This window comes from Epinephelus moara, chromosome 2, assembly GCF_006386435.1.
Source record: "Epinephelus moara isolate mb chromosome 2, YSFRI_EMoa_1.0, whole genome shotgun sequence".
Taxonomy (NCBI): domain Eukaryota; kingdom Metazoa; phylum Chordata; class Actinopteri; order Perciformes; family Serranidae; genus Epinephelus; species Epinephelus moara.
Genome location: NC_065507.1, coordinates 5,170,799 through 5,194,844, shown reverse-complemented (window position 1 = coordinate 5,194,844; position 24,046 = coordinate 5,170,799). Strand labels below are relative to the sequence as shown.

Sequence of the window (24,046 nt, the reverse complement as noted above, 5' to 3'; positions counted from 1 at the left end):
GAAGCTGTTGCTGAAGCGTCTCTGCTCTGCTCTCTGTTCTCTAATTAACACCTCAGTGTCAACACACACACACACACACACACACACACACACACTGAGCAGCAGCGTTTCCCTTTGAACTGCTGCTAAAGAGCCAACACAGCTTTGTTCACCGACTATCTGAGAGTGGGTTTCTTAAAAGCAATCACACACAATGCACGTGCATATATTTAAATGTCCACAGGTGGATTAAGAGTCATTCAACAATTATTAAACTAGACACAGAGATGGTTAGATTGTTTTTTTTATCGTTGATGGCAGGCTGAGGTATTCGTCTTCTATGTTAACAGGGATTTGTGTGGTTATTTTATTTTATTGAACCCATATTCAACCAGGTAAGTTCCACTGAGATCAACAATCTCTTTTACAAGGCAGATCTGGCCCAGACAGCATCACTTCCTGTGGGCCAGAGGATTTTAGCAGCAAGGAGCCGCCAGACACTCAGTGTTTAGATCAACCGGAAAAGATTTCATACAGCTGAAATTTGCTTGTTGAGTCACTGCTGTGTTATCTCAAGATGAGTTTACTCCGTGGAAATGTCACATATTAGTGGGAGAAAAAAACTTTGAGGCACCTCTACAGTCTTTCTGGTAGAAAAACAATTTTATATCTGAACAGGTCGGAGCTTTCTTGAAGTTTAATAATAATTCTGAACAGGATTTCTAAATAAAACACACCGTATATCGGCTGTGATGATATAGTGTCTGACAGCTTAGTCACCATGAGACAGACTAAACATGATGAGTTTGACTGTGACACACACAAAGTGCATTTTCCTACCTTGAATCTCACTTTCTTCAGCATCATCCTTGAATCCAGGTATCAACTCTGAGACGTCACCAAACTTTTCCAACTCCACTCTCCATTCACTTCAGTGTAACCAAACTCCAGCTGGTCAATCCTCTGACTCCAGATCCGGTCAAAACATCCAAACCCAGTGACCGTGTGCTCTGCGGTGTGAAGCGTCCGTCTGCCGACTGTGTGTTTAACATGCCAAAGACAACAGTGTCTGCTCCAGCGTGGCCCTGCTCTCCCCTCTCCCTCTCCCTCCTCTGAGACCCTTCACAAAGATAATCAGCCTGCTCATTCATTCGGAAAACAGACACACCCTCTTTTTATGACTGGAGGGCTGCTATTAACACCCCCCTCCTCCAACAACATCCCACAGTCCAAATATGGGTGCTGGTAAGCTCTCTTGAACTCGCCCCCTGTGACCCTTTACAGCCCTGCCTCCCCCCTTCACACTGTTCATCTCCCAGCAGTTACCCATCTGTTGGGCCGCAGTGTCTCAGCTCAACATCTGACTCGTCTCATCTCCATGGCTGTTCCTGTCTCACAGAGTTCATCTGTATGAAGAGACTTAACCTCACTCTGTGCTGCGACATGCTACACATCATTTACATTTAAATACAACAAGCCATGTATGTGTCAGGGATGATCACTGCAGTGTAGAGTGGCTGCAAAAGTTTGAGCGCCCCTGATCAAAATTTAATTTACAGTGAGTAGTTAAGTAGAAGATGAACTGACCTCAAAAAGGCATGAAGTTAACAGTGACACATTTCTTCAATATTTTAAGCAAGATTAATCTTTTACAGTTTCAAAATAATATAAAAGGAAAAGGGCCTGAAGATGATGGAGCAAAAGGTACCATGTTTCCATCTGAGATGTAGAGGAGCAGAAGTACAGAGTAGCTTCAAATGGAAATACTCAAGTAAAAGCACCTCAAAATTCTTAACTTTTATTGATAGCAGTTGCAAAGTATTTTGTTTCTACTCAATGCTAATTCCAAACAAAAATTAATATTTTTAAAATCACAATTTGTTATTAATCTGGGAGGAAAAAATACTGTTTTTAAGGGTAAATATTAGAGCTGTCCCCTAATGGTCAACCAAATATTAGTCGACCAGAAAGGTCATTAGTCAGCAAGATTTCATCGGTCACTAAGTCACAGAAGAAAAAAAAAAGTGAAACTCTGTTAGGAGCTGCGCCTTGTCGAAATAAATCCAAACCTATATGACTGGACCATGTGTGACTTTAATTTGAAAGGACAGACACAGGAAGTGTCCACGCTCAGCAGTCAGACAGGAGTCAGGTTAATTTCCAGGGCTGGTACCTGCGGTTATTCCACAGGCTAGTTAATAACATGTCGGGCAGGAAATCCAAAGTGTGGGATCATTTTGAGAAGGTGAAGGACGAACCCAAGGTGATATGTAAACTCATCTTCATTGGTCGACTACAAACATGACGTATCATCTGAAACATGGAAGTAGCTACATGCCCATTAGCCCACAGCGTCATTAACAGGCGGCTCGCTCAGTGTGTGACGTGCACTTGTAGATAAAATATAGGCCTATATTAATGAAGGTTCATTAGTACGGTTTGTATTTCTCTGTAATGTAGCACAGTGTTAACAATGTTACTGATACTATTCTTTCTCACACCTTCAACTCAAACCACCAAAATATATCATTTAATTATTACATTCATATCAGAAACATGCAGGAGACTAGTCCACTGATGGACCTACATGACGACTATTGGTCGACTAGGAACACTCTTAGTCGGGGGCAGCCCTAGTTAATAAGACGCCAGAGTGCAATAAATAACATCTGAGCCTCTAATGTCCTCAACGTCTAGAGACGCCCGTGCACAAGAGGGCAAAATTTTCATGTAATGCCACAAATGAGACCTAATGTGACCTAATGCGTCCTTTGATGTTTGAAGAAGGGTTTGTTTGACCTTTGACCCCATGGGTGCCGCAAACACAAACACACAAAAAGTGCTTAAACTGTATAAGCCCATCTTAGTTCACAGCAGTCACCTGTTCAGTCAGAGAAGACACGTTCTTCAGAGAAACACTACCGACAATTCAAAAAGTTGCTGTTAATTTAGAGACAAAAACTCTGCTCACACACTCCCAAAAGCTCCAGACGATCTAATTCCAGTGAAATATTTCGTCCAAACACATTATTACATCCATCATTACATCTCTTCTTATTGTACACAACTAGTTGATTCCTCTGATTTAAAAATGGTGGCTGAACTCTGACCTTTTATTGACACATCAGTTGAGCCAATAGGAGCTTCCATGGCGTCCCTATGGCCTACAATAGCCAATAAGAGCCTGCTTTGTTTACAGAGCCAATCAATAGGCAGCAACTGGCCCAATGGCTTATTGGTGTTGTAGTCAATGACACTCCTGACCTCAAGTGCACTTTTGAACAGATTACAGGCCCCATAATCTGTCATACATGTACATAAATGATAAATAAAGGGCTCCTCCGTTATCATAAAGGGAAAAATATACGTTCTTTTCAAAATTAGTTTTTCTAGAAATGTTTTTATACACAACAAGCTCATAAATAGACATTCATTAACACATTAATTGTACTACTTTCCCCTCTTTTTTTGGAAAGTGCCTGGACAAAACCTTAGAAAAACATGGAAAACGTTTATTTTCTGTGGTATTGTTTGAATTTGGACTATGTGAGGCTTCATGCTATGGTCCCATGGTGTTGTCCAGCTAATTCCTCCAAGGTCTGGTCATCTGTCGTGTCTTTTCTTTTACAAAATATTCAGGCAAAGATAGAATATAAAAGACAATCTTTAATTTCAGTGTGCTGAAATGTATCATAACTCAGTGACAGGAGCACCTACAGTGATTTCAGTTCATTACAGCTTTCAGTTTGCTTTGAGTATACCCTGGGTGGGCGTTTTAGGTGAATTTTGGTTAATTTTACAGTGTAAATGGCACAGATGCAGCCAACAGATGGCACTAAAGGGCAGAGACAAAAGTTTCACAAAACACTAAATTACTGTTTCATTCCATTCTGCCATTATTTAAATTTCTTCGTTGTCCCCTATGGTAATATCTCGATGGAACTGTGCTACGTTGCCTCCATGATCTCCAGTGGCACTGCTCCGTTTCATACCCACAAGCTGTCAGGGAACGTGCACAAATATCAACGAAATGAACGCAGAGTATGGACAGAGGGCCCAGTCTGTATCTTGAGCATAATGAGGCCTCAATCTTAAAGAGTGTAGGGTTTAGTGCCATCTAGTGGTGAGATTACAGATTGCAACCAACTGAAACTTCTCCTGTGTGTTTAGAAGAACGACGGTGGCCAACGTAAAACTTGAATGTAGATATAAACGGCTCATTCTAGGATGAAAACACAACTGGTTTCAGGTGGTTAACCACTAATGGAAACATAGGTATGAATGAATGACACACTGGACTTTAATTTGTGAAATGTTGGATAATCTAAGACACTATTTGCTATCACAGTTTTAGGTTGAACCGCTCATAGGTCTTTGACATGTAACTGGTAACATGGGGTCACAAGGACTGAGGGTTACAACATAAAAAGGTTGGGAACCACTGTGAGTTACTGAAGGCGCCTGTGCTTTGGTGGTACAATAGAGTTCAGACATGAGTCATGCATGTAGAAATACAACCTGCTGCTCACTGCTCCATGTTTAGTCTGGCTGCTGTGACCCGCACAGTTCATGCTAATGAATGAGGCCTCACATGACCCGACAGGATGAGTCAGTCTGAGAGTTTTAGTAAAGATTAAGTGTGGTTAGTCATCACGTAAGATACAGCGATTTGAAATACCTCAGATTTACACTGAGTTCATGCAGGAAGGACATGTTATGTATGATTAAAAAGAAAAAGGTGGACACCCAAGATTAGTGTATCTGATCAAATGTCTCCCCTTCTGTTCCCTGAGATATGACAGTGAGTAATGGCCAGTAATTTTTTTTTGGAATATTATGATGTCACAGTGAAATTGACCTTTGACCTTTTGGATATAAAAAGTCATCAATTTCTAATTCCATCCTGTTAGACATTTGCATTATGTTTTGTCATAATTAGTATACGAATTTGAGTCTTGGCCAAAAAACGTGAGTTTTAAGTCCAAGCCGATGTTTGTGCCAAATTTGAGGAAATTTCCCTCAAAGAGTTCTTGAGATTTCGTACTCAACAGACGGACGACATTGGAGTGACTTTGATTTTAACGTATAACCCCCAAAATTCAATCAAGTCACTGTCGAGTCCAATTGGAGGTTTGTGCCAAATTTGAGGAAATTCCCTCAAGGTGTTCTGGAAATATTGTGTTCACGAGAATGAGACGGATGGCGACAAAATGACCCTGACCTTTACCTTCTGACCCCCATATTCAAATCAGGTCATCATTGAGTCAAATTGGACATTTGTGCCAAATTTGAAAGAGATTCCCTGATGGCGTGTTTTAAATATCACGTTCCTGAGGGAGAGACAAACACACAGTCACAGCGGCCTTTGACCTATGACCACCAAAATCAAATCAGCTCATCTTTGAGTCCAAGTGGACGTTTGTGCCACATTTGAAAAAAATTCCCTCAAGGTGTTGTAGAAATTTTGTGTTCACGAGAACGAGACGGATGGCAACAAAATGACCTTGACCTTTACCCTATGACCCCCAAATTCAAATCAGGTCATCGTTGAGTCAAATTGGACATTTGTGCCAATTTGAAAGAGATTCCCTGATGGCGTGTTTTGAATATCACGTTCCTGAGGGAGAGACAAACACACGGTCACAGTGGCCTTTGACCTATGACCACCAAAATCAAATCAGTTCATCTTTGATGTTTGTGCCACATTTGAAAAAAATTCCCTCAAGGCGTTCTTGACATATATCGTTCACATGAATGAGACAGACAAGGTCACAGTGACCTTTGACCCCCAAATTCAAATCAGGTCAAGTGGATGTTTGTGCCAAATTTGTGCATGTATTTGCGTGTCTCACTGTCATGGGCTACCTCTGCCTCTGTTTTATGTAATATTCTACTTTTAATCAATTTAATTGTAATCAATACAATAATAAATGCCATTGAAATATAAAACTAAATCTTTCTGACAAGCAACAGGACACGTCACTCTTTAAATTTCTTCACTGCTAATAAAGCCGAGCTAGTCACCGACACAAAGACCCAAGTCAGACTGACATTTTCAATAATACATTTTATTCCATTAAAGATTCTTTTTTTCTAATTGTACACTGGAATGTTAAGATTCCCCTTCAGTAATTTAGTTAAAAATGCTCAATCTAGTCATTTTCAACCCCACATCCACACAACCATTGCTAAGTTGAAATTTGGGGAGTACAAATGAAAAAAAAAAAAAAAACAATAACATGAAAGACAAATGTTATATCTTGAATAATGTTGATGCACTATGAGAATGTAAGTAAAGGATGACTCGGTGGATGAACAGGGGACAGCAGAGTTTACTGCCAGGGCTCTGGTGGGCTCTCTGCTTACCTTGGATGTGAGGGGGAGTGGGTCGTATATCACGCTGGCGGTCTCTGATCCCTGCTGTGTGTGTATGTGTGTCTATGTGTGTGGATTTACACCATCATGCCAACACACATCCACCATCTCAGATCTCTAACGCCTTGTGGGACGTTGGATTAAGGGCTTGGATGTTGTTTCTGGGCCGTGTTCAAAGTACTTCCGATATCTGAGGGCTGATCGTTGGACATAAATGGACCAGAGTGAAACATGGCGTCTCTTTCGGACAAAGTGAGGAGTGGCTGCAATGGTGTTACAAAATATGATAAGAAGAAAATTCAACAGATGCAACAGTCAAACGTATTTACTGGTGGGTGAGTTGCCCTGCAGCTGAGAGCTCCTTACAAAGTCCTGCTCGTCACGGTCGAATTTCAATTATCCAGATTAGTGGTAAACAATGACAAATTATACAGCAAACAGTAAAAAATACCAGTTAAAAATAAAAAGGACAGTTTTGCTGATGATGACTGCAGACAGTACAGACAGTATACTGAGCACAGAGCCATATGTTGCTTTTCAGCGAAGTGTTACCTCTCTACAAAAACTCCGAAAAGAAAAACTCAATCGTCTCAAGTGAGATATCAAGAGAGCAAATCACAATAGTTTTACGATTAAAGAGTGACAGGCTTATAATGACTGAGACAGCTACGACTCTGCAGTTATTATTATGGATAAGGAAATCTGAAAAGAAAGAAAGCAAGAACCCCATTCAAGATCGGCTTTATCGATGATTCGCTGTAATGTGACTGAAGAAGAAGAAAGGGTGGAGGATGCGTGATGCTCGGAGGGATGCTAAACTAGCAGCGCTCATTCTAGTGGAGACTGATACAGCGGCCTCTTCAGTGGTCCCTGTTCTCCCCTCTCTACCTCCTGGCAGGGTTTTACTGATAGATTGACGAGGAGACGGCTGCCGGCCTCTCCCGCACCCCCGCAGTCATCCTCTACTTAGTCCCAAGTCCTCTTTACAGTTCTGCTTGGCGAACACAACAGCATCAGTGTAGTTTTCTTTAATGTGTTTGTCTGGGTTTTTCCTGTTCAATTAACTCTATATATAGATGATCCTCTCTCATACAAACATAAATACACCACCGCTGCTCTGCTCCACCACAGGAAGAGGCTTTGCCAGAGGGCTGACGTAGTCCTGTCGATGTACACAGTCTCTGAAATAGTATACAGGGTGGGCAGGCAAGAAATCTTCAATCTTTCTCTGTAGCATAGATTTGGACTTTTTTTGTTGGTGATTTTTTTTTGATTTTGTCGTTTTCTTTGAATATTTTTTACAGGATTTCATATTTGTCAACAACAAAGGAGGTTTCTGAGGAGAATCTAACAGAGCTGTCACCGTCTACGTGAGTCACTTTGGTAACCTGGAAGAAAAAGAGAAAGACAGGAAATTAACAGCATGTTTCAGAACATTACTGAGCACAGTCTGGAGGGACCTTTACCTGCACAGCTACGCTTCATACAGTTCTATCTATCCACAACATTTCTTCAGCCCGGCCTTCAGCCCGACGTTTAGAAATCACAATGTCAAAGTCAATGTCAACAATTATCCAGTAATCAATTAACCACTGAGAACATTTTTGGCCAGTTACGCATGATGGTCTATAGGTTTTGCTACTTGCACTTCACACCAGCCGGGTCTGGTGGGAGCTAACGTTAGCTAGCAGCACTGCTCATTCACCAATTACTGCTTCTAACGCTATCCTGACCCAACAGCCATGCTGCCTGTGCTTTATTTAAAGGTACAATCACGTAATGGTGGACACAGTGGTCTCGCCTTTGAGCCACCACGGTAGGTAGCAACAGGGCCAAAATGGTATCTGTATAAAAAAAAACAGACAGGCAGCAGGACAGGTGTGACATTTGGATGACATGTTATGCATGAAATCTACTGTGGGAGATTTAAAAAGTAGCTGTTAAAAGTTAGGAGCTAATTCAAAGAAGAACAGTGGCCGTAAATGTGAAAACAACAAGGTCCAGGAGATCTGGGAGCTAAGCAGCGCAACCAGGGGGGAGACAAGAGGGTGAGCGCTGCCACTAGCTAGCTATCACCCAATTCCGGAGGTGCACCGTGCAGAGCGGCCAAGGCTAACTTTAGCTGACCAACAGCTAGCCGGCTAACTGTCAACATGTCAACAGAAAATCAAAGGCAAGACATTTACATCATAAAACATTAAAATTTTACCACCTCTACATGGATAGCACTTTTAGCGTGCTGAAGTTCACCAGGTCAGTGAAGTGCTGAGCTAAAAGGAAAGGCCTCTTTTATTTCTCATCGCTGCACTTGTTCTTTTGTTTCCTAAAAAAGAACCTGCTAGTCAGCGGCTAATGGGTGCTGGGCTATCAAACTCAAAATTAAGTGATACTGACGTCGTTAATCCTGACTTGGATCCCTCAGATTTATTGTGACCAACACACATGCTGACTTACCATTTTACAGTGTGAGTCAACTTGTTGGTGCTCTCTGGTGGACAAACTATGCAACGTAGACAGTTTCTGAACAATCTTAAACTCAGTTTGGCATGTCTGTATGTATTGGTCTCATAAAGCACCTAATACATGGTACCTAAGCATATGTGATCTGGACTCAGTGGCTCCGGACTCCGATCACACACAGAGACCGTGACAGGAAACGCTTGTTTTCAGTGACCCACCTGGATGTCGCAGTAGTTGCGCTTGGACACAAAGGACACAGCGATGGGGAAAAAGTCGTTGGGCTGTCCGGCGATGCTGAACTCCAGGCTGCCGGTCTTGTTGTTGGCATCGATGACAGGTAGGCACCACTCCAGAATGTTTCGCCTGCTGTCGTGTTTGTACTCTCCATCCAGATCACCAATCACAGGAGCTCCCACACCAGACCTGCACAGGAACAGGAAAACAGAAAACATGTCAATACTAATGTGTAATGGTTCACAAAATTCATAGCTCTGTTTGATACAGCTGAGTCATGGTTTGGTAAATTTTCAGTCTGGGGAAAAAACTGCCAGAGAAATTTCATTGATTTCCAAATTTTTAATTGCATGAAAACTAACATGATTTGGGCTTTTTTATATAAAGAAGGAATTACAGTCTGGTTGAAGTAGGCTAATTAAAGTTTGGGTAAAGCAAAGTCTGTGATTTCTTTCTGATCACAATACAAGTTCATATATACTTGTTGAAACGTGAAAAGACAGAAATGTGTGGTACTGAACTGGAGTTAGACCGTCCAACTGTTTTTAACCATTTCTGTGTCCTACTATATAAAAACTACGTTACTACTGACATTAGAGCACATAGTATCAGTGTTGTTTCTTTTGCCCACTGTGTGTCAGCAGTGAGTTTGCTACGTCCCCTGAGCTCTCTGAGCTCTTTCAGTTTAATAAATACATGAATAAAGATAAGCTAAATAGCCGTCACCAACGTACCCTTCAGTCTTTCTGGCTGAATTGGCTACCCGGCCCACCAGCAGTTACTGCTTACTGCTGTGGGTGTGGCTTTGTGATAATGTTAGCTGCTGAATGAGACTCTATAGCAGCTCTCGCTCCCTGGGTTAGGGGTTTGTGCTTTGCATCCATAGACTGTGTGTGCTGCTGGCTTGGTTGTTTAAGAGTCTGTGGCTGCGCAGCGGCTCATTCTTCTGCTCAGGGGTTGTTGAGCGCAAGTTTAAGCTGTATGTTCTATCTTCCAAAATGTAACAGGATAGTTTAACAAATCATTCAGTTTGTAATGTGCAATGAACCGAAAGCCTCGTATTGAAAGTTTCAATGTGTGCTGGACTGAGCTACTGCCGCCCTAAACTGTTCAAAAGAATACCTTTATTTATCCAGGGAAGTGTCTTTTGTTATTAAGTGGACCTAATTTCAGCCACACCCTGTTTACCTGATGAAGTTACACACTGACAACTGACAACTTCCTTTACGAGGTTCAGACTGACATGAGGGTTTGTTGATAATGTTGAAGAGTGACTTCAAATTAAAACTAATTTATGTTGATCTCAGGTCTCAGGGCGGTCACTTTTGTCCATCAATAATGCAGTTAATATAAAGTTACTTAGTGGATATACTTACGGTACAGGGATGCTGATGACCACGTCGTTGAGCTCGAGGCTCTCCTCCTGCAGCTCGTATTCAATGTTGACATCACAGCCAGTACCGCTCTCTGAAGGCCAGCAGTTTACTGTGGAAGGAACAAGACACTCATATTATCAGTCACATTAGAGTCAGATAAGTGACAGTGAATAACAATATACACAATGCTCTCATTATCACATGAACAGCAGCATCATATCAAACTGGCTTCGCTCCAGATGAGGTACATGTACCGGTGCTTACTGGTTAGAGGTATGAGGGACTCGTCTGTGGTCTGTAGTCTCCACTTCAGTACACCAACATCATTGTTGAGAGGGAAGGACTTCTCTGGGTTCTTCAGGCCAATCACAGACTCAGCTGTGAACATCTTCTTGTCAACATTGGGATGTGTCTGAGCAGAGACAGAAATACAATTGTCAATACAGCTGTCATAAGTCACGGGGTGATGCATGTGTACATTACAGTTCAGGTCATTTAAAATACTGAAAATGAAAGGGCAACGGTTTTAAAGAGATGTCTTTTTAGTGACAGGTGTTTTAGTTGCCTAATCTCTCTAATTAAAACATTATTTATATATTTACCAGCCCCTCCAGGATGTTACGATGCTGCAACCATAATAATTAACACAAATTCAGCCAATCCCTGGGAATTCCTTCAGACTTTTAAAATTTAAAACGGGTAAAATTTTATCTCATTGCAGAGCTGCGTGCAGCGTATTGATTCCTTTAGCGCCTCCTTGGCCCACTCTCTTTCTTCCTCTATTTATCAGGAGACTACAGCTGCAGGACCGGAGCTCTGAGCCTGGGACAGACTCACACACACACAGTGACAGGGCTAACTGTTAGCATCAAACGGCTAACATTACCCAACGGTTGTTAACAGGCTTGACAACAGAGACAAGTGTCTGTGTCAGAGTGAGCTTGTTGGGACCATTTAATGGTTCAGTGTTGGATGTTAGCTGCTGCTGCGCTAGCTCCTGCTAACCGGGCAGGAGGAGAGGGTCACGGAGATGGTCCCTCAGCACTGTGTCGATTGGTAGCAACAGCTACAGCTAATCATCAGCGATCATGATGCCCAGCGCCCCCACCATCACAAATAGATTCTGTGGGAAACACTGAATGTTTAAAATAATAGGTTCTGTTTCCGAGACAGTATCGCAACTATTTTTGCAGTTTTCATTTGCCCATGCAATTTCACTGCAAATAATGCCTAAACACATTGCATTTTTTTCAAAAAGCTGCAGAGAAATCAGGCGTTTCAGGCCCAAAAACCCTGAGAAATCTCAAAAGGACTAATTTACAGAAGCTATACTGTCGTATGGCAGAACACTGTCTCCAGCAAGTTTCTAATATGCGGTCAACCTACCTGCAGCTGCAATCCTTTGTTGTCATTATTGTTGATGACGAGGCGGATACGTCCGTTCTTATCGTCAGTGACTCGGAGCGTCACCATGCCCAGCACCTCCATGTTCTGTAGGCCGCCGTCACGACCGCAAGTCAGCGAGATCTTCTCCTCCACACGCAGATGTACACTGGAGAGGAAACACATCCAGTCATGCTGTGAGTCCCGACAGATGACAGAAGACTAAAAGCAGCTAATGTTGCACTCAAGTCCATATCATTTTAGTGTGGTACAGGAAGTGTTTTCAATTATTAAAATTCAATTTACTGAAATCAAAAGAAAAAGTAGAGAATAGCTGATGAGGTCAGAACATTACGAAGGAAAAGATATGTAGGATGTTAGTGTACACTGTTTTGTTTGAGTTCAATCAGCATTGAGGTCCTTATAAATACACAACTCACAACACAACTCCCAGATAAACAATAATCAGTGATGTAGACTGTGATGTGTGTGTACCTCTCCACGTTGACTGGTGGTGGTAGAACTTTGGATACATCTGAGCCCCTCTTTCCTGTGGTGGGCATGATGGTTTCACCCTCGGACTTGAGCTTGTCAACAAAGTTGTCCACCTCTTTCCCTTTAGCACCCAGTTTCAGAGCCTTACTGGGTCCACTTGGTCTGAAAGAAAAGAAAAATCACATTCTTTGAACAGTGATCTACAAACATTAAAAAGAACTTCTAAACACATTTAATTTAATTTCCAATTACAACAACTGCAATGAATGGCCACAAAAGTCCCCGTGCACCATCCTCCAACATAATATGACAGCAAAAAGATATGTTCAGATCCAAAAGGATTTCACACATGTATTTCTTGTACCTGACTGGAGCTGGTGTGATCTTGGGCTTCTCAGGCTCGACGATGGTGTCTGTGATGATGGACCCTGAGGAGACACTGGTCATGCCGGCGCTGCCAAAACCGCCAAAAGCTGGCACCTTCTTCCCAGAGCGCTCAGCGTCCCTCCTAGCCTGCTGCAGCTCCTTGGCCTTCCTCCTCATCTCTGCCTTGGCCTCTCTTTCCTGAGTCTGTAGACATTTAAAGTTTGTTTTGAATTAAATGACAGAAACACTGAGATAAATACAGTAATTCATTTGCAAACTGCAGCGTTGAGAGATAAAAAATAGCAGACTTGGATTTCTCCATGGGGATCAGTAGAATGCGCGTGATCTCACCTCTCTGACAGCACGGAAAACCTTCTCCTCGTGGGAGTCCATCTCTGTGAAGGTGCGAATCTGAGCCAGGTTGACGTTCTCTCTGTAGCCGAGCGCCACGATCTCATCGAAGGCAAAGATCAGGTCAAAACAGTGCTCTGATATTTCGCTCTCCTCGAGCACACGACAGTATTCTGGGATCTGGAACGGCAGGGAAGAAAAACGAATATCAGACATCTGAACCACAGCAGGCAGTCCAACATTTGGCACATGCGGTGAGTAAGAGATGTGAACCCTTAGAGAGGTGACAGAAAAATTATTTCTACAAGACAGTCTGAGCTAAAAGCTCGACGACTGACAACTCCAGTGATCTGATCACAAATAAAAACACTAGTAAACGACTTTTTTTTAAAGCATTCTCATTATTTTTGTGACATAAATGCACCTTTCACCTGTTTAAAGTCTGCACAGTATTGATAACAGAGCTTGATGTTCAAACCTCTAGTCACAACTAGTCATCACTTATATCACATAACTTTAGGTTACTCACAATTACAATCTTATGTCCCTTTTGGATTGTAATTTAAGTCCTTCCATACTGAGGAAAAGGACATGAATCACGCAAGTGCCCTGACCCCATTTCCACACGGGTATTTCCTCTATAGTATGTGTATGTAAAGTTTTAGTGGCTGACCACTCAAAACAGCCAAACACATGCTGCACGCCACTTAGATTTTCTTCCTGTTTATATGTGATACACAAAAGGGAAATAACTTACAAGGGGTATCAGATTACTTGGACAGCACTCACATATACCAGAAAATAAAGGGGATACATGAGAACGACATTGTTTTTTTGACATGATGGAATTATGGTCAGCCAACAGATTGACTTGAACTGATTTATTTTGAGCAAGCTAAATACTCCAGGCTATACAGGAAGTGAAACTCTGTTTTATCTGATGCTATGCAGAGATTAGGGATGTTCCTGATGACTAATTTCCCTGATGTGTAAACAGAACTTTAAACTCAGACTAGTCGACTGATCTAAAACCAAGAAAACACTCAGGGAACAAATCAATCTATAAAGTTAAACACTGTCTCAAAAAATACTGTAAAAGCCATTTGAGATGGCTGATCACATTTTTCAATAATCAAATGAGGTTTTAAATGCTGCTGTGGCACTTTGCACCGTGCCCTATGAACACTGCACTTTAGGGATGCACGATATTGGATTTTTTTTTTGCCGATATGCAACAACTCATTTGACTGATAACCAATAACGATACCAAAAAATCCATTTTTTTCCCCACCTTATTTTAATGAGCATTAAGTCTCCTCTGTTGTGGAATTAACATCATATTATACATGCATACACTTATCATGATGGCCCACCAGCAGATGGAGACATGAAATACAGTGCTTTTCAATGTGTGTAAAATTCATTCAATGTCTAAAATAAGAAAAAGCATGTTGGCTGATTCTAGTAGTTCATGTTTATTGGTATGATACCGATATTATCATGCATCCCTTATTGCACATTATCCCACAAGACATGACAGCAGCTCACAAAATAAAAGTTAACTACTAACCTTAATTGAAAGCAACATTCTTTAGGAAAATAAATCTTAAGGAAACGTGCCCGATTATTACAACATCATTTTTAGTGATGACGCAACCACATAGCAAACAGCCTATCTTATGTTTAAAAAGATAATAATAGTCTTCAGAATATGTGTTAATATATCATTTAAATGTGTACACTCATTTAAATTATAAGTTTAACCAACTACAGGGTGTCTACATGCTTTTAAAGACCCTTTCAAGACACCTTTTAACCAAATTTAGGAGAGATTTTTGGACAAATCATGTTTTACTTATCTAAGCATTGCAGGTAAAAAGTGTATAGCGTATGTGGTCTTGTGCAGGGGTAGGTGTTTTGTAGGAATATGGTTATTAGAGTGAGTTAAGTTAATCTACATTTTGCCAACAGGTGCAAGTACAAAATAAAATGACAGTATTATAGTTTATTGAAGATTTGTAACATTAGAAATGTGGACTTTTACACAGAAAGGCTTCACTCACTTTCACTAAAAGCTGTAGACATTAAATTAGATAAATTGTTTACAGCAGTTACAACCTCACAAATTCAAATCGAAGACTATTTAACAACTTTTAAGGCCTTATTGTTATACAATTGAATTTAAAATATTTTAAGACTTTTCAAGGACCTGCAGACACCCTGAAGTAGTATTTCTCTCACCGACTTGTAAGGGTAGCAACATTGAATCGACTAATCATGCACATCCCCCTCTCTGTCTCTCTCTCTGTCTATGAATCATTTTGTCATATGGATTACTCTGAGTTCAATATGTTGATCTGTTCTGTATGACATCTATTGGAAGAGGGATCCCTCCTTAGTTGCTCTTCCTGAGGTTTCTACCACCCGTTAAATGTTTTTTATTGGGGGAGTTTTTCCTTATCCGCTGTGAGGGTCTGAGAACAGAGGAATGTTATAAGCTGTAAAGCCCTGTGAGGCAAATTGGGATTTGTGATATTGGGCTTATAAATTAATTGATTTGAATCCCTACTAGAGATATAACAATTAGTTAGCTTTTCTCATCCAATTCTCTGTTTACTTCCCAAATAATATTTTCCTAATTCAATACAAAATCACTTACAGTTGTGAAATGCAATAACGAGGCCCAGCACTGAACATGGCTCTGCCTCAAACTTGTACATTTGCTTTTCTTTAGTTTAATGTGATCTGTGGTTGTCAGCCACTGCATGACAGCTACATTTGAAATTAGGATGAGGAAATAATAAAATGTTCATAAATGGTTGTACCTATAAATTTCTACTAGATTATCAAAGAAGGAGACTGTAATCCATTCTGTTTTTAGCTTCAAATACTGTTGGCTATCCACAATCCCATTCCTTCATTGACAGGCTGTTGATACACACAGAGATGCTGAAGACTGCGACTGTCAGTGCATGTTAAAAAAACTCAAGACTCAAAAGGAGATGACAAGAAGCTGGTGACAGAGGCTGAAAGGTTTCAAGTATACATCTACTACATGCAGTTATTTGGATTCATTTAGAAGTAACTCATATGGACCTACAGCTACAGAGAAGTCATTTAAGATACTACCAGTCCCCTATACTGCAGTGTAAAATGTTAACTTTACATCAGACAGATGATGGATGTAATTTAATTTTACAGACAGAAACATAAAGTCAGCTCCATGTTTCCTTACCACTCGGGAGAAGAGTCTGAGTGTCTCCAAGTCCTCCAGAATGTTGCTGTTCTTGGTGGTGATGAGGACCATGTACAGTTTCTCCAGCGGCTGGTACACATAGCGAACACTGTCTGTTTCCACAAAGGTGTGCTGCTTGCCCGTGTTCATGAGTTTAGGGAATGCAGCCAGAAGACCCTCGATGCGCGTCCGGGTCATTTCCACAAACTGCCGCGATACAATGGCCTTGCCGGCCTTGGTGCACACCGCCGCTGCCAACAGCACCTGGAGGTGAGGAGAAAACCTGACTGTTACAATGCCTGCAGAGCTTTATTAATATAATAACACAGTGTACATGCATAATTTGTTTGAGCATGAAAATGTTACTGAAAGGCAAAAGTGAGTTATAGTACTGGAGGAACTTAATGCACAAATTAAGCTGACAGTTCCCTTCACTTCAACCTGCAGTAACCAGAATTGGCACTAATGTTTGCATCTTCCTAGGGAGAGCAAGTACTGCAGAGTTAAACATCACTGTATTTAGTGTTAGACAAAACTGAGTGGTGGATTCAGCATTCACATAACCCACTCAGCTAGTAGTACAACTTATAGTGCTGGTTGGCACTTCTTAAGACAACCTACTGTGTTGAGTGTTGGTGGAAGAAGACTGTAAGAGTAGCTGGACACTTGCTTTATAACCTGACATTTTCATAAAATAATTGCTGCTGCAGAGATGCCATGCATGCCGAATTTAACAATGGTGTGAAGTGATGGATCTGAAGACACTAAGTCGTGTTTACGATGTGTGTATATCTGCTGAAGAGCTAAACTAACTTTGAATCACCAAAGTTTTGAATGGAGTTTGGTGACACACTAGAGACAACGGCTGTGTGGACAGGTACGATACATTTCCAGTAAATTAACTTAATTAAAATGTAAGTTTATGTTAATATAAGTAGGCGTAATATGAGTGCACTCTTTGTTTCAGTCTGGGGAATGAATGAAGGAAGTGTATTGATTCCACGTTGACAATGGTTGAAGTTAGAAATGAAAGACATCGATTGCGATGGACCTGAACTTGCATGATATGGAGGTTAACGTTGACAGTACTGAATATGTGTTGTAGCAGCTGCCCAGTCATAATGATAACACAAATGTATACATGGCTATGGTTTATTAAAGGACAGTATTCAGTGTTACCTGGTTGGAGACAATATGACAGCAGGTAACGTTAGCTCGGATCCGGCTAATGACAGGAGCTAGCGCTAGCTTGTCAAGCTAGTTAACGTCAGCAATGTCTGCACACTCAGTGCCGCCTACTCACCTGATATTTAACTCCAAATAATAAAACGACAAGTCATTTACTTTATTTTCGCAACTCAACATAAGGTCAGCGCTGTCAGCCCAGTGGAAAGCAACGTTTGACTTTCCCATTATTTCGCTCTTGGAGGACCTAGCTAGCTGGTAGCTAGCTTTAGCCATGTTAGCCAGTGTTATGATAATTGCTAGGCCCGATCAAAGCAAAGGAAATAACTTGATTGTTCGACTGTCACTCACCATTTTGGTCTCTCTCTATGGTACGACGATCTTCCGTCTCTGGTGTTTCTTGATTTGGTGATCTCTAGTCACTGTGGAATAGCAAGGTGCGAGTGTACAGCTGTCTTCAAGTTGTGTGATTGTTAGCTAGCTAGCGTCAATATGGCAGCAGTACAGAGCCACGTCTCCACCGGAAGTAGCGAAAGAACTGCCCACTGTGGAAACCAGTGACGTGGGCCCCAAAATGTTGGCTCTGTTGCATAAATATGTTACTCGCACCACTTCCACAGGCGTGTACTACTCCTGTTGACATTATCAGGTGATGGTGAACAGGGCTGTGGAAGTTATTAAACTTAAATCATCGTGATCATTAGAATTTATCACCATCATGTGCAATATGACAGACACCTACATAGTTATTATTATGATTATCTTATAGTGCAGGGTTACATGGCCTTAATAATAATAATGAACTTTTTTTTATGAAGCACCTTCCAAAGTGCTGTACACTAAAACTAAAAACATTTAAAACACAGGGAGAATAAAAGAAATAACATGTGATAAAATGTCGTCTAGTAAAAGATGAAATAAGGAAGGTTAAAACTAAAATCAAGATGGTTGCAAAAGCTCTGTCCCCTTTGGTCCTCAGCCTGGACTCTGGGACAAGCACAAGACCTCTGCCTGAGGATCTCAAACTCGCAGAGGTTCCTAAGGGACTAACAGGTCCATGAAGAGCCTTAAAAGTAATCAATAAGATTTTAAAGTCAATCCTTAAACAAACAGGGAGCCGATGTAAAGAGGCTAAAACATTAATACTGTAGGCAGTCCGTACAGACAGATAGATTACACTGTAATATCCTCCTGAGACCAGAGCTTTTGCTTGCTATGCATTTTTTATTTCACCTAGTTATTTGGGATTAGTAGGATCTGATAAGTATAAAAAAACTAAGAAAAGAAAGTAGTTTTGAACTAAATTATGTCTTCATGTGGGCACATTGGGTTTATTTTATTTCAAGTGTATAATAAAGTCTAAAGCTTCAATGCCTGAACATCGTCGTGCAAGAACAAAATTACAAACAATACATTTGTTCCGTGTTTTGTAACTCTATAGGTCAGAAGTCATTGTTCAAGTCTAAAACTGTTCATAACTGTTCATTTCAATGCCTGAAAACTAAACTGTGATTTGTTCATTCTGTGATTCTGTATGTATTTCCCTGGCTCCTCACTCCAAGCTACGAATGTCCTTTGTGTCTGTAGGAACAGTTTGCAACACCTAATTGGCCTGTGTGAAATGCTGCAACAATCAAACCCCAATGTCCTCAAACAAATATTTCCAAATTTAAAGTGTCTTAGTTTGTTACTGTTGCTAAAATTGGTCAAATTTGTCTGCGATATCAAACTCAAAGTCACCAAAGTCACACAGTAACACAAACTAACCGATCAAAGCAGCCGCAGACCAACAGCTCCTGTGTTCAACATGCTAAAATTACTGTTTTTCTCAATGGAGTCTGGCTTTGACGAGAAATAGACGGGGAACTGAAACCATTAACGGCTTTCCTGTCAAAACAGGCCATCTGACATTAAGTAAAAACTCTCAATATAACACACACTTAAGGTGATAGTGATTTCTTTTAGGTGGGTTAAATATGTTTTGTTGCTGACCCCTCCACTTCAGTATATTGTTTAGCTTCTCTGTCAGACTCCTGCCTGCTCCTGGGGGTGTGCCAGCTGACATCTACTGTATGTAATACACTGACCTTCGATGAGTACCCCATGCAACCTGACTTCAAAAAATCCAAACTATCCCTTTAATTTTAAGTTATTTTTTTGACACCTGTAATTATGAAGTTTATGCACCAGTAAAGCACAGTATCAGCTGACATGAGTTAGGCCCTATGCTGCTTGAGCTTGAAGCCATGTCTTGAAGAGGATCCATGTGTTGAAATCTAGTCATAAGACCTTTATTACATTTTTCAGTTTGTGCTTATATGTTGCAGATTCCCAGAATAATGTATTAACTTAAACTATGCAAACCTGGGGACAGGTGATTTTGTTTAAAGACAGCATGAAACATCTTTAAAGATCTCAGTTTAATCTGAAACGCCTTGGGCTCCCCCAGGAGGAGCTGGAAATTGTTGCTGTGGAGAGGGATGTCTGGGGTGCTTTGGGGTCCCGGATAAGCAGATGAAAATGGAAGGATGGATCTTCTTTCATCCAAAGCTCCTCCAAACTACAGAACTCACAGTGTTGCAGTGACTCTGTTTGGTCAGCAGATGTCATTATTTGAAGTGTGAGTGATGAGAATGGAGCCACACTGTCAGCTGTTTCTTCAGTGTGAATGGAAGGTTTTGACACATTTCACCCCCCCACATATATCCGAGTAAACGAGGCGTATAGAGACAATGCTGTATTCTGTGAAACTTGCCTCCACTCCCTCCCTAAAGACTGTCTGAATTGTCCTGTCCACCCCTTTTGGCAACACTTTCCCATGGAGGTTGTAGATAGGTGTGGTACCTGACAGACAAGTCCAAAGCTTACGTTTATTATGTTTATTAAGGCCACATCATCACGTCATGACTTATAAAGAACACGTCTAATGGTCCACGTGTGTTTAGCTCTGATGGTGGCAGTTTTCATTTTGACAATTATAGGACTTTATCACAGCTACAGAAAAATAGAAAAACCCGCACCACACACCAAACCCATATTCTTCTTATTTCTTCACCGGGCTCAAAGCTTACTCAAGAGGAAACTGACAGACGCAACAAGGAAATGACCTCTAACCGGCCCAATGACATCACAGGTTCCGTGTTCATTCATAGGGGAGTAGTATGAGAGGAGCGCCCTGACTACTTTCAAGGATTTCGTGTTTTTAATGGTCTCTGAGTGAAGCTAAGAGGACTGCTGGGTCGTGCTACATCACCGGAGTGAACCGGATCACAGACATGTCGGAGGAAGCAGCCTCTCCGGTAGGTTTTAACCAAACTGCCTGGGTGGTTTGCAGCATGCATGGAGCACCTTCACTGCTCGCTGTGGGTGAACAGCGCCATTTCCGCATACGGCGTGATTTTGAGCGCGGTGATTGGTTCATCCTCATGTCAGTCACAGAGCTCGGGTTTCTATTGGTCGGTTAGGAAGGAATGAGCGGTTTGTTGATCTTTGACAGATACGAGCATGAAAAAGCAAATGACTGTGAAATTAGACCGTTTTGAGCACCGTGTTCACCTGCTAGCTTATTAAACTACGGTAATATAGAGTGTAAATCTTTTGTTAACATTACGGAAGCAGGGAAAGTTTCCCTAAATATCCATTCAAAGCTCTGTGTCCCTTTTTATCTGATTAACCTTGCAGCCCAAACTGTTAACCTATTACACCTCCAAACACACTGGATGGTAACTCTTTAACAAGGGACAGTTTTACTAGTATTCGGCAACGAAACTGAGCAGAATCGTTTCATATTTTACTTGCTTTTATAACCGAATTGCAGTTTTATGAAACGGGCAACATTGCCTGCTCCCGCCCACCAACGTTACATGTGGCTGTGATGGTCTGAAACCATTTTAACCATTAAAACAAAACAGGCACATAATAGGATAAATTAAGCATAATAAAATTTAAATTAACCATAAAGTAATCATTATTAAACATAATGTAAACAAAAATAAAAAATATATAATAAGGCTGAATAAGCGATTTTAAATATTTATTTATTACTGATTAATCTATAGAGGTATTTTGCACATTAGAAGTGTATTAATTTAAGGGACTTGGTGTAAAGTTGAATTTCATTATAGTAGCCAATAAAGATAGGTGGGGTTTTATATACATTTAAAATAAGCAAATCATTGATCATCAGGTCCAGTTTTTTATCTGTTAATGACACACCAAAAAGACTCTTATGATCTAAAACAGGCATTATTGTGGTTTTCCTACATAGTCACTCTCTAGATTGTCACCAGAATAACTGTGTATGAGAGCATGAAATAAATAAATATTCTGTCATCACTGCAGAAAACACACATTGTTCTCAAAACCAGATCCTAGTCTTAAATTCATTGGAAAGGTAAAAATAACTCATTATTTTGTCGTGGATTTCTTTTGTTTTGGGTGTTTTTCTCAACTTGGATACTGTTGATTGGTCAAATAGGTTAAAAATATTATTTCTAGAAGATTGGACAGGGTATAAATCATTTGTTGAGATGGATCAAATTAATTTGTTTAAACATCTTTTGTCAAGAAAATGATATCCGTTCATAAAAAGCATGTGTACATGGGATGAGGACTGAGAATGCAGTTGTGTGTTTTTGGCTGAGATGAGAGGTGCGTTGGTACGGCCTTGATGAGTCAATTAAATTCTGTGAGGTTGCAATCAATTCTGGATTTATAACAAAACTCGTGATAAGAAAGTCGATTTCCATTTGTATCTAATATGTGAATCCAGAGATAGTCTGAAACATGCGACACAAAAAACAGCACGAATGTTAAAATTCTTTTCACGGTACGATAACAGTCTCAGAAAAGTTGAATGATATAACAGCATTTATATTATCAGTCAGAATGAAGGGTTATTGTTGGTTGAACAAACCTTTTTACGACTATAACTGAAACGTGAAACCATTTTGTTGATGGAAGTGTGTGTGTGTGTGTGTAAAAAGACCCTTTAGAATATAACTAAAGCAGAGATTCAACATCCAGTTGCATTTATTTTCAATATTGTAGATAAGCAAATGTACACAGTTTGATAACTGTCACCTTTTATATCATGGTATACCTTTAAACTGGTATATCGCTGCAGCCCTCATTACATTAAGCTGTTTGTTCTACTTCATACATGCCGAATGGAAGAATGGCAACGACTTATTAAAAGTATAAATATCACACTGTAAACGTACTTCATTACAAGCAGGAGTCCTGCATTGAAAATGTCACTTCAGTAAAAGAATACAGGCCTACATTATACTCATTGAGTATTTTCAGAAAATGTATCAAAGTAAAAGTAGCCGACTCAATGCAGGAAAAATATGCATGCTACTATTGTAGTACAGGATATATCATTATAGTACAGTCCATTAAATGTTTCATTTTGGCATTAAAAAAAGAAAACAGTTAATCGGTAGCCTAATTAATTTTTGAATTATTGATCAACCACCTAATTGATTAATCAACTAATCATTTAAGATCAAACCTTTCTGTGCTGTTGGATAGTTTGGGAGTGTGTTACTGAGTTGAAGGTGGCACCTTGTATGGTAGCCTCTGCCACCAGTGTGTGAATGTGTGTGTGAATGTGACTGGTAGAAGTAGTGTTAAAAGGGCTTTGAGTGGTCCCCAGACTAGAAGAGCACTATACAAGTGCAGTATATTTACCATATATACAGTACTTGAGTAAATATACTTAGTTACATTTCACCACTGTTGACGACTGTAAAATGAGGCAACATTTTATTATAAAATTGTTTGCTGTGCAAGATATTCCTGTTATGACACTGTATAATTATAATTATATAATTATAATTGTATAAGTACAAAAGTATATTGATGCCATGGCAGAAAAAAATCGGGTAGTAACACGAAAGGTTTCTTGATAAACATGTTTTCATCTTATAACAAGACACTTTTTTGTTAAAAAAAAAAAAAAAAGGTTTCTTGTCATAACAAGAGACCAAAAATCAAAAGCATCTTGTTATAACAAGAACCTTTTCATGTAATTACGTGATACTGGTGTATTTTTTACAAGTACTTTCTGGCCTGGCAGTTCTAGAGTTGCAGCGGTGTGAGAGTTTTACTGTACAATAACCATCTCAGAAAATATGGCGGTGTCATGGTATCAAAATATTACAGAATTTACATTATCATCAGTCAGAATCACCCTTAAAGGAAAGAAAACAGAAAGGTTGTCTTTTACTGAACAAACGTTTCATCACTATAATCTAAACTTGTAATGATTTTGTTAACAGAAGTGTGTGTAAAAAGTCCCCCCTTAGAAAATTAAATAAAGAGGAGATTCAACATCTAGTTGCATTTTTTAAAAAATATTGTAGATAAGCAAATGTACATGGTATGATAACTGGCAACTTTTATATCACTGTATACCTTGCAACTAGTGTATTGCTGCAACCCTGGGCAGTTCTGCATTTCCATATATAAGTAATCACGTACATTCATAAAGAAATATATAAATAAAACAAGTAAATTGTGAAATGATTTGATAAAACTTTTAAATTTCAGCTTATTAAATGTAACATTACTCTACAAGAATGAAATATACTACTATACATTT

At 40.1% G+C, this 24,046-nt stretch overlaps 2 protein-coding genes across 2 annotated transcripts in view; both read right to left on the bottom strand.

The window, feature by feature from the left end:
• The window catches only part of phldb1b (pleckstrin homology-like domain, family B, member 1b), a 164,546-nt gene extending 163,465 nt beyond the window's left edge, over positions 1–1,081 (bottom strand). The window contains exon 1 of the mRNA XM_050066795.1: positions 820–1,081. Coding sequence (XP_049922752.1) covers positions 820–846 — 27 coding nt within the window. The 5' untranslated portion in view covers positions 847–1,081. The remainder of the gene's footprint in view (positions 1–819) is intronic.
• Positions 1,082–6,025: 4,944 nt separating this feature from the next.
• On the bottom strand, positions 6,026–17,960 carry LOC126404115 (coatomer subunit delta). Its single transcript, XM_050067122.1, has 10 exons — positions 17,791–17,960; positions 16,255–16,518; positions 13,020–13,199; positions 12,667–12,872; positions 12,303–12,464; positions 11,811–11,976; positions 10,689–10,836; positions 10,425–10,533; positions 9,033–9,237; positions 6,026–7,742 (listed from the first exon to the last, which is right to left on the bottom strand). Exons 1-10 carry the CDS (start codon positions 17,791–17,793, stop codon positions 7,653–7,655), a joined length of 1,533 nt encoding a protein of 510 aa, XP_049923079.1. The 5' UTR covers positions 17,794–17,960; the 3' UTR covers positions 6,026–7,652.
• Positions 17,961–24,046: the final 6,086 nt, after the last annotated feature.

Coding starts and splice junctions, on each gene's coding strand:
- LOC126404115 (XM_050067122.1), bottom strand. Junction 12,873..13,019: donor TTTTCCGTGCTGTCAGAGAG/GTGAGATCACGC, acceptor AAATGTCTACAG/ACTCAGGAAAGAGAGGCCAA. Junction 10,837..11,810: donor ACAAAGGATTGCAGCTGCAG/GTAGGTTGACCG, acceptor GTCTCTGCTCAG/ACACATCCCAATGTTGACAA.